Consider the following 12,922-nt stretch of genomic DNA (forward strand, 5'->3'; position numbering starts at 1 on the left):
ATTCGTTGCTGCGGCGGGCCGCACCGCAGTGAGATTATTAACTTTCATTTATTTTCCGCGATGGGTGGATTCACATGTTGTGTTCCTGGATGCTTCAACAACAGTTCGAAACGAAAGGGCCTCGGATTTTACGTGTTCCCGAAAGAGACGAAGCTTCGGCAGCTTTGGCTGCAGCGTATCAACAGAGCTGGACAGCGTGGCAAGTAAGTCTGTCTTTTGTTGTTTTTGCTGCGTTAGGGCATTTAGCTTACTCAGTTCAGATTAGCCGATCGACTTGACTTAAAATAAAGTGTAGCGAGGCACGTATAAAAGTGTATTTTCCACGGTAAGCGCAGATACCTTCATGTCACAGCCGCGATACATTCCGGCCATGTCGGCCGGCGTCTTCCGAACTTCCTATGCTGAAAAAGGTATTTCATCGCGCGTATATATAAAGAATAATCGTATCAGGTGCTGTACATTTACAAAACAGGAGAGCGCGCGCGGCGTTCGAAACGCTTGTGCGGCGTGTTTATCCGGAACGCGAGACTAATAATATTGATGCGATTATGGTATGCGCGTTTCATTAGGCATCAGTGCTACGGCAGAGGCTGTTTCAGGGTGTTGTATTAATCGCGCATATAACAGAGGAAGCCTGTCAGCATGCCCATATCGCAAATGTTTCGTATAATTTGTGACGATATTTTTTAAACTTGATTTTAGCCTACACTTGATCATTTACGATCTCTTGCGTGCACTATCACCGGGATCACCTACTCGGCGCAGTGCATGTTGATGCCACGTTAGGCAAATCGCGGAGCGAGTCGCTGGTTAGAAATCCGCTCCACAAACTTCCACCCACCACGCTAGTGGCGCAAATCCAGAAAAATCGTACTTTTTTTTTATGGGGGGGGAGGGGGGCTCGGTGAACAAACGTTTCAGCTTCATTCCCCAGCATGTATACCTGTTAATAGTAGCCTCCCACGATTCACTCCTGGAAACTTTCTTGCATTGTAAGCGTCATTATGTTTGGGATGACTTATTTATAATTAACATAACCATAGCCTGACAATCAGATTCACAATTTATCATCAGCGGCTTCCGCCAACTGTCAACATTTACTTACCGTCAACTGTTACTTACTTTTTAATTTAAAGCCAATCATAATAAACATTTGCAACACATCAGGAGCACCCCGTAACATTTTGGAAAGTTCGTACTCTTCAGTGCTTTTTGAAAGAGAAAGCAGCTTTCACTTTTGTACTTTGTTTCTGCTCTTTGAAAGTGCTTTGGGAGGCACTTGCAAGGCATGCACGAACACAAGGGGTGTCAGAAATCCCCATGATTTATGCCACTGCACCACCTTACCACAAAGGACAAAAAATACGACATTTTTTGCAGGTTCTCAAAGTTCGTGCCCACAACAGGCCACAGAGTTTGCGGCGAAACACTTCGAAGGGGAGAAAACGTATATGGTTCGGGTACCGACAGTCTTTCCACTTAAGTAAAAAATTATAAAGAAGCGTCGAAAATCAAGTGAAGGTATGAAAGTCCATTTTTTATGGCAAGGCATCACTCAGCATGCACATAATTTAAACGTAGCAGCTGACAGAGTACGTTGTGACAAATAAGTAGATTATTTATTCATTACACCAGTGTGTTGACACGAATTTCTGCTACTTTTTCTATACACCTTGGAGAGAAGATTTGCTGTGGCAGAGTTTTCCCATTAAAGGAATTTGCCAGTGCTATAGCTGTTTAAATATCTTCTTTATGTAATGAGATTTCTTCTTTACTTTCCACTGATACAGCGCACTCTACCTGCCAACCGTGTTGAAGTGCAACAGCCACACAGCGAGGAAACATCAAATGATGAAAACAGCACCGACTTGTGCAGTGCCACTGAGAACACTGCTTGTGATACATTCGAAGAACACTCATATACATATCATGAGCACAATGAAAATGATCTGCTAAAGAGGCAGCAAGAATCCATTCACCATCTTGAGCAGGAACTAGAAAAAGCTAAAGCAGTAATTACTGCATTGAAGAAGGAGTTAGAGGAGAAAACAAAGGCTAATGCAGATTCAGCAAGGCTGTATAACCGCCTTCAGCAAAAGAACAGATGTTTGGTGCTTGAAATATCACGTTTGAGTGGTTGCCTCAGAAAGGCCTCCAAAACAAAAAGAACAGAGTTTGAATACGATGTCTTGGCTCAGAACGAAAAGAGACTGCGCTACTATACTGGATTCGCATCACGCCTGCATTTGGAGGCATTTTGGTCGCTGTTAGAAGACGACGTGAACAGCCTGCAATTTTGGAATATGAAAGGAACTGCAAATGAAGACAGAAAGTTTCTGCTGCCGCTCAAGACACAGTTAATAATTGTGCTTATGAGACTTCGGCTGGGACTTGACGGAGCCGACCTTGCATTCAGGTGAGCTAACCCTGTTCTTGACTGTCAACCTCTCTGCTGTCATTCAAATATACATGTTCTCTAAATGAAGTGGTATTCCTTAGGTGCAAAGGAAATGCAACATGTTTTCTCATCATTGTAACTTTTGCATTAATTTATAATGCTTACAACATGCACATGTAAACTATCATGCTATAATGCAAGGATAGGACTTAACAAGGAATATTATTGGAGTTTAGTTTTTCGACAAAGTGACTTTTTTCTATAGCTGCTGCCCTGAACGACAAGTGCCTCCCATGGCACTAGTTAAAGGACTCCTAATCCACACAGTGGTTGAAATTTAGTTGTGTTGTTGCAGTTGCACATGAGACTACAACGAACATGTTCCTTTGAGAATGTTTTGAAGTAATGCTGTAATAGTGGAGTTAAGCGTGTTTGATATCTAAATGCGGCCCTCGCTCGTTTCACTCTTTCCTTCGCTACACCCCGTACATTGGCTCATCTCTTCTCTTGGCTGATGGTTCCTACTTGCTGAGCAAGGAGGATAAGCAGGGAGGACACATACTTGCAGGCAGACAAACGGGCTCTTTCTGCTGTTGACGTGACCAGGTTCTCCTGGTGACGTCGCAACCAATGCTGGGAATGGCGAATGACCCAGAGAGGAACACTGCATTGTTTATTTTTATTTTGTGGTGCACCTGCGGCACATGGTACTGCTGTGTTTGATACCGATGATTGTGACATTCCGAATTCGATGCATGCATTTACTTGAAATGTTAAAAAATAAAGGAGATAGTTTAGGGGCTCTTCAATTTTCCTACGAGTGCCCGTCACTTCAACCCTCCATCTTCTAGCTGCTTCTTGCATTGTTTTAATATGATACAAGACAGAACATTGTGGAAGTCTCTCTTCATTTACAGGTTTGATGTGTCGGAGAGCACGGTGTCCCGCCTATGGGTAACCTGGCTTGACTTCCACAACAAGCTACGCCAGGTATGCAAAAACACTTTTAAGTTGACAGTCACATAATCATCGTTACTACGTTATTTGTATAAAAGACGCCTATTTTCACATTGATGTGAGAAAAAGTCTAGTCCATGGTGTGGTACAACCTAACGGAATGTCTGAAGTTATTGATACTCGTAGGCACTTTCAAGATGTGTTGTGAGAATACGATAGATTTCAGCCTGCAATACAATATTGCCAACTAAACAGTGTATGTGTGCTATTTCAGCTACACAATGCATGTACACAGCAATACACTGTTAAAGGGAACACCTGAGCGTATGGCTGCTGGTTGACACCACGGTTAGCCGGTGGCTGCAACGAGTTTTGCGCGGGCACCATGATCACCATGCGTGATGCTCTTCGAATGAAGCTTGGACTTGTTGTGCCTATACAGAATGAGTGAAACTGCCTTGATCTTGGTTGTCAAATTATCCAGAGATTGGACTGGTTTTTTTTTCAGAGAAAGAATACGAGAGTTCAAGTTGGAAGGGAAAGGTGTCATGCCTACAGAATCTAGCTCTATGGATAAGCCAGTTGCTAATTCCATAGATCCATATGTCTGATCGCATGAAGAAGGTAGGAAGAACGCCTCGATTTAGATGTATTCTTTTCAGCAGAAAATAATTTGTGTCTCATTTGCATGGCAGTGGACAGAAATATTGAAAATGTGACTTAAGAATAACATGCGTGCCGTTCACAGCGGCTGGTTGGCAATTGTGGGAAGGGCGTTACTTGTGAGCTTTTGCTGTCATATTGGTTCATGTAAGTCATTATTTTTGTGCTGCGATGCAGTAGAGTATTTCTTTCCTCAATGCAAATAAGTTTAATAAATAAAAACGTGACACCGCAAACAAGTTTATGCACAACGTCAACTGAAAATAAGGATGTAATCATGCAAGTGTAATGATGTAGCAGTGTCACAAATGTACAATAATAATATCTGGGGTTTTACGTCCCAAAACCACGATATGGTTATGAGAGACCGTAGTAGAGGGTTCCAGAAATTTTGACCATCTGGTGTTCTTTAACATGCACTGACATCACACAGTACACAGGCCTCAACCATTTCGCCTCCACCAAAGTGCGACCGTCGCGGCCGGGATCGAACCCGCGACCTTTGGGTCAGCTGCCGAGCACCATAGCCACTGTACCACCGAGGCGGACCACGAATGTATAAAGAAGGGATGACACCAGTCCTCTCTTAACTGAAGCGTTAAGGAAAAATTTTACAAAATTATATACGAAATGGATATGTGCCAATATACTAATTATTTGGGAAACAAAGCTTATTGCAAAAACGCCATAAACAATAAGCATCATTCCGTATATTGTACAAGTGTCGGCACTCGTGTCTTCACTTCTCTGTGCCTATTTGTTGCACTGCTTCAAAATGAAAATGTAGACTGACTTCCCGAGCTCTGTTCACAAGAGCAGCAGTTCGGGAGAGTTGCATGTTGTCGCTTCTCACAAATTCAGTTTTAAGGCATATTTTAAATTGAATATAAGTGAGTACTTTTGATGCTTTATATTTTGCCATGGTGTTATCCACACAAACATGGTTCTGTGGAATGAAGAAGCTTTTTTTTTATCGCATGATGCAGGTGCCCACATGGATGCCACCAGATCTGTGTGACAAGTATCGCCCACAAGCCTTCCTTTCCAAGGGATTCAACACCGTGGACGGTATCCTCGACTGCACAGAGATCTTCATTGAAACACCGTCATCTTTTCGCGTTCAAAGTGAGACGTATTCGTTGTACAAGAAGCACAATACCGCCAAGGGACTGATTGTTTGCAGCCCCAACGGATTTGTGACATTTGTCTCGGACCTAGCACCTGGCCGTTTGTCGGACAAGGCCTTGACCAATCACTGTGGAATCTTAGATAAATTCACTCCTGGGCGCAGCATCATGGCCGATAGGGGATTCACTATTGCAGATGAATGTAAGACACGTTCGTTAGGTCTCAACATTCCTCCTTTTATGGGTGGACGGCCGCAGCTGTCAGAAAAAGACGAAGAGGAAACAAGACGAATCGCAAGCGTGCGAATACATGTTGAGAGAGTCATCAGGAGGGTGAAAACCTTCAGAATACTATCACAGATTTTCCCAAACAGTATGGCTGAACAACTCAACAAAGTGTGGCAGATCTGTGCCCTGTTGTCTAACTTCATTGATTCACCTTTGCTGAAAACTACACCCAGCTGAACACTAGAAAAACTGCTTTTTGAGATGGTCAGGAAAATTTAGACATTGTCAAAAGTTAATGCCAAACTCTTGTTTCAGTGGCTCCATTGTGTGCGTCTCTGCTCCTTGATCTTCCCGTAAAAATTTGTACAGCAAAAGCTTGTTGATTCATATCTCACAGGACCGAAAAAAATATCCGAATTGACTAAATTCTGAATTATCGAAAGTATCAAGAAAAAAAATTAAGTGTGTGTAATGTCAATACACTTCTATTTTCTTGACGAATAAGTAAATCCTGCACTTTTCATAAGAGCAGTTTAAAAGCAGTAATTTTCGCCACTTGTGACCTTGTCTACAATGTAACCGCGGCTCACGACCTTCCTGTCTTCACTAACCCGAAACGTGCTACCTCAAAATTAACTGGAAACATTGTTCCCATACAGTTCACGCTGATGGCAGTAGTGATGCAGATTGCACCACCTCGTTTCGGTTGCCTGCGAACACTGTTGTCGCTCCTTTGCACCACACGATTGTGGTGCTTCGTGTGGGGTGCGCTTTGAGAATCGTCCGAATTAACCGGGTTGCGGCCAATCATGACCGAATTAAGGAGGGTTTGATTCCATTAAACAACACTTATGCTGGCCGGGACCAGAGAGCGCGCCTGAATTATCTGATTTTACGAATTAATGGCTTTCAAATTAACAAGATTTTACTGTATTTATTAATATGCGAGATTAGCACTCATGTCCTAACCTCACATGTTTTCAGTTAGCTAGCACTTTTTCATTCAGACATCTGAATACTTCTGCATGATCAAACAAGGGCATGCGCTAGAAGGAAAGTGATGTATTTGCTTGTTTTGTGAAAGTGATGGCACAGTGACCAGCACTTTCAAGAGACTGTCAGCAATGATGTTCAGGGACTGTTCGTTGCCTAAGTGATGTCTTGCATTAATGTATCAATATGTCCTTGCACTGTTGATTGCAGGAAAGGTTTACGCACTGCTATGCACGTTACGCACATGTGTGATAACTTCTTTGATATATGTTCAACCAGTGGCTGCCATATGAAAGAATTTCAGCGTACAATTAAATTATCAGTGTTCCCACACATGATCCAACAGTCTCCCTCTGTGCTCATGAGCTGCTTGAACTATGCCAGTACAAGATAACTGTGTTTACTTTGTTTCTGTCCACCTCTTGTAAATTATGCGTTAATGCCCTCTGAATAATAAAGTGAATACTCTCCTATGTACAGTTTCATTGCTTTATCTAAACGTTGCTGCTAGTGTAAGTGTCTCAACATCTTGAAACTTTAACGAAAGACAAAACCATTCTTAGGCGCTCAAAGCGAAGACACGTTCGACCTCCTACAGTTAGGAATAAAGCTTTTTCTACGGTTTTTCTTTCAAACAAAATTACTGTTCACGTGGTTGTGTCGGTGAAGACGCAAACAATCTAACCAGTACAGAATGAGTTGTTTATTGGGGTGTACTTGTGGTGAGAAAATATATTATTCACAGTGCAGGCAAAAAACACTTGCAGTACAGAGATAGTGGCAAGACACATGCTTTGTGCTGAGCAGTGGTAATATGAGCAGGTCACATAAAAATAAATAATCGCATGGGCTGCAGCAGATGGCAAACTTCAGGTAGCACGCAGGAACAGTTCTTCCGTCATGCCACCAAGCATGACATCATAGTCCAGTACACCAATATGTCCACATACATCGCAAGGTCCTAAGTACCATCACAAATGGTTCTCGCTATGTCGTATCAAGGTCCATAATCCAAACCAGTTGGTAGTCCTTGTGGCATCGTTGAACATTGAAGTAATGAGTGTCAATCCTTTGTTGGGTCTTGATATGCAGGAGGGCAAGCAGTCTTGCTTCTTTGGCTCATTTGTAGATAAATTGTGAGATCAAGATTGGCTTTGTTGGTGACATTTGGCCACATTGCACTGAACGTCATTGGGGTATTCCTCGCATAAACCAGCTTGAACGATGCATGTTCGCAGTTTCTTGTGTTACACAATGCATTTTCTATGGAGGTGAAAATGCCTGAGGCCTGTGTACTTAGATTTGGGTGCACGTTGAAGAACCCCAAGTGGCCGAAATTTCCAGAGCGCTCCACTACGGCGTGTCTCATAATCATATCGTGGTTTTGGGACATTAAGCCCCAACACTTATTATTACAGATAGAGAGCTGCTATGTAGCAGCTTTGTGCCACTCCTCGGCCAGATACATGATACATGGGATATATTAGTACCGAGGATAATTTTCTGCACACGTCATTAAAGTGAGATTACGCATAGTACATCATACACCAGCAGAATATAAATCATGCAGAAAGGGATGACAAAGAGGAACAGTAAATTTACACTGATTAAGAAAGCTGCCAATTTCCAGAGAAATAAGGCACCAGGTACTGGTCAGCAAAAAACTTGCAGCACTTCACCAGCTCAGTGAAGAATGCCTCATCAAAAAGTACAGGAACTTGCACACACTTTTCTTCACTGTACACGAAGAGGACACAACTCTTCAGACCGGTAACCCCCATTTGTGTCTGCACCTGGGTAAAATACCTGCTGCTGGCTTTGAGGCATCCACCACGCAGTTCATTCTTGCAAAATGCATCAATTCTCATGGGGCTTTTGATCTCCAAAAGGCGTGGTGCACAACAACTGCATGTAGCGATTCCGTCTGGGCTTGCCCCAAGGAAAGGATGGTTGCGGCATAAAAAAAGACCACACTGCCTCACGTCGATGTCCACGTGCTGTTTATTTTTTTCAAGGAAGGCCTTCCTTGCGCTGTCTTCGCATAAAAGGCCCCGCTTCATGGCATAAGTAGCACGCACTTTCTTACCCATGATAGTGCTTAGCAGAGAGCGCACATCATGGGGCCCCATCTTTCTTTTGCACGTACTATTCACCCATGTGTACACTCTATGCGCCGATGATGCAGTTATAATTCCTTTCCGGTAATGATGCCACATGGGTGATCCACTCTGGAGCCTTGTGGCATTCTCCACAGCATTCACGTCATTAACTGTGTACTGGACTGCACTTCCAGCTTTTACAGCATCAAGCCATCGTTTCGGCATTCCTTTGTCTTCTTCAGCACAATTTGCTGTTTCTGCAATTCTCACGGGCAAGAAGTCGTTTGCCTCGAGAATGTCGGCAAAGCAGTCGAGGCCGCATTTCTTAAGATTGCCATGCAAGTTTATCAGGCTGGGTGTTTTCATCACCTTTCTGTCTGCTTTCAAAGATGAATACTGAATTCGTTTTTGGTGTCGTTCTGGTGCACAGCTGATCCTGTCGCAGGTGTCCTTGGAAAAGACTACATTCTCAAAATCTTCCGTGACCTTCCTGGGGTCTCTGGGGTGGTACCACTGTCTTTCTGTCTCTGTGCACGAGAGAGAGTCTGGCACAGATGCCAGATCATGCTGTGCAATGTACATTAAACCATACAAGACACAGCAGATGTGCTTGCACACTGCACCTTTGCCTGCAACGCAGGTGCAGCTCCCCGAAACTACCTCACCATCACATTTATACAACTTGATGGATGCCTTGTACAGGGTCCTAGTAGTCATGGAAGCTAGCACTTCTGCACGTACAACGGTCTCTGCACCACTGCCTTCCAAAAACTGCAGCTTCTGCAAATGTCCTGAAGTGAAGAGGCGTATCCCAGCATCTCGATGTTTTTGAGCACCTTTGCTTTCTATGTACCTGCATGAAATATTATAATGTCAGCATATGGTGTGCAACTTATTGAGTGCAGATGTACACCTGGAAAGATAAATAAAATGAATAATACCATTTTTATGGAATTGCAACTTATAACTGGAGTTCAAGAACTGTTCTGAAAGATTATAATTGTGTGGTAAATGACCCCTCAAGCTTCATAAAACAGTATCTCTCTCTCTCTGCCTTTTGTCACAGTGTACTGTGCTGAACAACTGAGTTAATGAATCAATCCAGCTGGTAAAGCATAAGCGATAACAAGCTACTGACCAAGGACAAGCACCTACCCGCAGCTCAACACTGCAAACACAGTTATATATCTGCAATCATAGGTCGGCAAAAAACATGGAGCTCACTCAGACTCACTCACAATTTATATATTGCGCTTAGGGCTCCCTCAGGCTGAGGCTTGCCAAAATTTTTCCTGAACTGGACTCACTCACACGAAATTTTTTTTCCCAACCGGACTCACTCGTACTCACACTCACGAAAATTTTACTCCCCCGGACTCACTCAAACTCAGACTCATGGCTCGATCTGAGTCTGAGTGAGTTGGACTGAGCTGACTCATGAGTGAGTTTGCCGACCTATGTCTAGAATACACTAAAAGCAAACTGGGAACACAGAAGGCAAACAATTTCTGTCAGAGTGAAAGCTCAATCCTTGAGAATGTCTGAAACGTCAGCATTTGACGCAGCAGCGCTTCAGTAAATGAGAAAAGACCAGTGTGAGGATTTTTTATTATGTCACAGACTTAACTGGCTTACTCCAAACTCGCAGTGTGCTGGCAGGTTTCCACGTGCCTTTATGAACTCTCACATTTTTGAGGAATGCTGAAGGATTAAGTGGAATCATGCGCGTGTGTCAGACACTGTTTGCTGATAGTAGGCCTCCCATAGTTTGCGACACATTCTGGTACTACATGACAGGACATTACCTGGCATGTCCAGCAGATTTGGAGCACTCACTCGTTAAGCAAGCTTATTATTTTGCAGTGTGTAAGTGCAGTTTTATGTTGCACACACTGACTGTTTGCCGGATGCTTTCATGACCTGCCCCTTTTTGTAGGTTTATTATGTAGTTGTTTTTTCTCTTTCTGTGCTTCCAGTTTTGTTTGTGTTCAAATCCTTCCTATTTGTCATCCCTTTTTTTTCATCTTTGTAGTAAAATATTAAATTCTTGCACTGCACTTTTTGTATACAGGTGTTTGTTACTCTGTAACCTCCCTGAAAAAATGTCCTTGTGATGCTACAACAGGTCCAAATAAATAATTAGGTAATGATATGTGCCATGCAGATGTTTATACCACTCTGTGGATGTGCTTGCTGAAAATTCAATGTCATTTAAGTCAAGCTGCTGCGTGCAAGAGCTGAAAGTTAACGAATGCTGTCTGTCTTAAAAGCCCCGTGGCATTCAAAAAGTTGGCACATACTATTTCATATTTTCGTTATTGTTCCGAAAGGCTCAGATTATTTCTACATTCATTGCCATGTCATAATTTTGCTCCTCAACGTGCTTGAAGGAGAAATTTCATAGGTGTTATTTGTCAACAAACATTTTGTGGTGGCATAATCACCCTAAGAAAGGTTACTTATGTGTTCTGGCAAGGGGACGCACTGAAAAACAAGCTTTAACCCATGTCTCGGCTTATTTATAAATTGGTTCCATTTTAACACAATGTTGTACATACCTATAGATGTGTTCTTTTCCAAAGAATGGGTTCAGTGACTTTGTCTGACTGGTCCACTTTTCCTGGTTGTCGGTTATAGGTCTACATGCCATGATCACGATATACAGGCCTGCGACAAAACAATATTTAGCATACTGCAACCTACCATAGTCAAGTGCTAACACACTTTTATGAGCTTGTCATATAATAAAATTTCATAAGCCAAAGGTTTATATGGCGTGATTATTCTTACTGTTTCAACCGTACTCTTAGATGACCACACTACGAGGACCAGCACACATGCAGCTAACTCCCACAGCCATATGCTGCTTAAAGTGCTAACTTGGTCGTCTTCCACAAACAAAGCTCCACTGAAAACGTAGCTGCTTTTGGAAAGTGCTAGCAACAAACTATCCATACACAATAACCATCAATGCAAAAGGAATGATGATGCAGCACGAACGCGGCACGAACTACGGTTCCGTAAAATTTCAAGTGCTTGGGCGAGCACGTTTTTCCGTGAGCGACGAATTTTTCTTAGCCCTTAAAGCACATGCCCATCAGTGGCTAGCTACCCATGATAACCGATGCAGCACGAACGCGGCACGAACTACGGCTCCGTAAAATTTCAAGTGCTTGGGCGAGCACGTTTCTCCGCGAGCGACAAATTTTTCTTAGCACATTCCAGTCAGTGGCTAGCTACCCATGATGACCGATGCAGCAGAGACGGCTGCATGATAGCGAACTAGACAAATCGGCATTTCGCCACCCACTACACAGGCGTTCTCGGCTGCGCGTCACGATAATCTAATATGTAAAGCAGCCTTTCCATTTCCTATATTTCTCCTTGTTGCGTATCGCCTGGGTGGTGGTCAGAGCGACGGTACGTAGGCGCGCGTAATCGGCGGGATCAGCTGACCGCTAAGGGCGCATTACAAGAACGGCAGAATCGAGCGCGCAACACAGCGACAACATATCGGACCTGCACTTCCGTGCGTCTTTACTGCTCGGTTTTTCAGTGCTCGGAAAGCTCCAACTGCACCACACTCGGAATGTGTTTAGCAAATGCCCGTCGCTAATGCAGCGAAATACGATCAGCGCGATGCTTCTCACTTCCGCGAAGCGGCCCATACAGCCTTTGGCAACTACCTTTACATTGCCTTACGTTGACTACACCACTTACATAATCTAAACGTTAACTGACGACCAGCTCAGGGTCACAAACCTCTCTGTTTCAGAATAAATGCACGGAAAGACCACGCCGGCTCGTCGGTTTATGCCGGGCCGATCCGGCCGCTACAGCTGTGCAATATAGCGTGATATTTTATAAACTACGCTGTAAGAAAGAATAAGCTTCGTTGAAACACTTACCTAGAAGGTCTGAGTAGTAATGTCAAGCACATGCGATGTTGATCGAAGTCGATTTTCTTCACACGGCGCAAGTTGATCGGAGAGTCCTGCAAACCGCAGCGGCACAAGCGCTCCGAGAACTACAACTAAGATGGCGGCCGGTCAGTCGTCGTCGAGCTTGCGCATGCGCAGTATGCTCGGTGACATCGGTCTATTGGGGTGCTCAGAACTATAGGAAAATGGTCACTTCCATAGGGATTATTAATGACTTTCCATGTTAGAAGGGGCAGAAGTGATGGAGATGTGATGCTGAGGTCTATGGACGAGTAGGTATTGTTCGCAAGGCTATAGTATGTTGGCTCTTTTTTATTCAAGAGACACGTGCCGGAAGAGAAAAGGAACTGTTCAATTAGACGACCTCGCGCGTCGCAGCGGGAGTCACCCCATAGACAGCTATGCGCATTAAAGTCCCCAAGTACAAGGTAAGGTTCAGGGAGCTCATCTATTAAAGACTGAAATTCATGTTTTTGCAGTTGGTAATGTGGAGGCATATAGAGAGAGCAAATGGTG

At 43.6% G+C, this 12,922-nt stretch overlaps 1 protein-coding gene across 1 annotated transcript; it reads right to left on the bottom strand.

The window, feature by feature from the left end:
- Positions 1–6,655: 6,655 nt before the first annotated feature.
- Positions 6,656–12,563, bottom strand: LOC119377161 (uncharacterized). Its single transcript, XM_037646748.2, has 3 exons — positions 12,374–12,563; positions 11,024–11,132; positions 6,656–9,318 (listed from the first exon to the last, which is right to left on the bottom strand). Exons 2-3 carry the CDS (start codon positions 11,113–11,115, stop codon positions 7,974–7,976), a joined length of 1,437 nt encoding a protein of 478 aa, XP_037502676.1. The 5' UTR covers positions 11,116–11,132; positions 12,374–12,563; the 3' UTR covers positions 6,656–7,973.
- Between the last annotated feature and the right edge of the window lie 359 nt (positions 12,564–12,922).

Source organism: Rhipicephalus sanguineus, unplaced genomic scaffold (assembly GCF_013339695.2).
Source record: "Rhipicephalus sanguineus isolate Rsan-2018 unplaced genomic scaffold, BIME_Rsan_1.4 Seq374, whole genome shotgun sequence".
Classification (NCBI taxonomy): domain Eukaryota; kingdom Metazoa; phylum Arthropoda; class Arachnida; order Ixodida; family Ixodidae; genus Rhipicephalus; species Rhipicephalus sanguineus.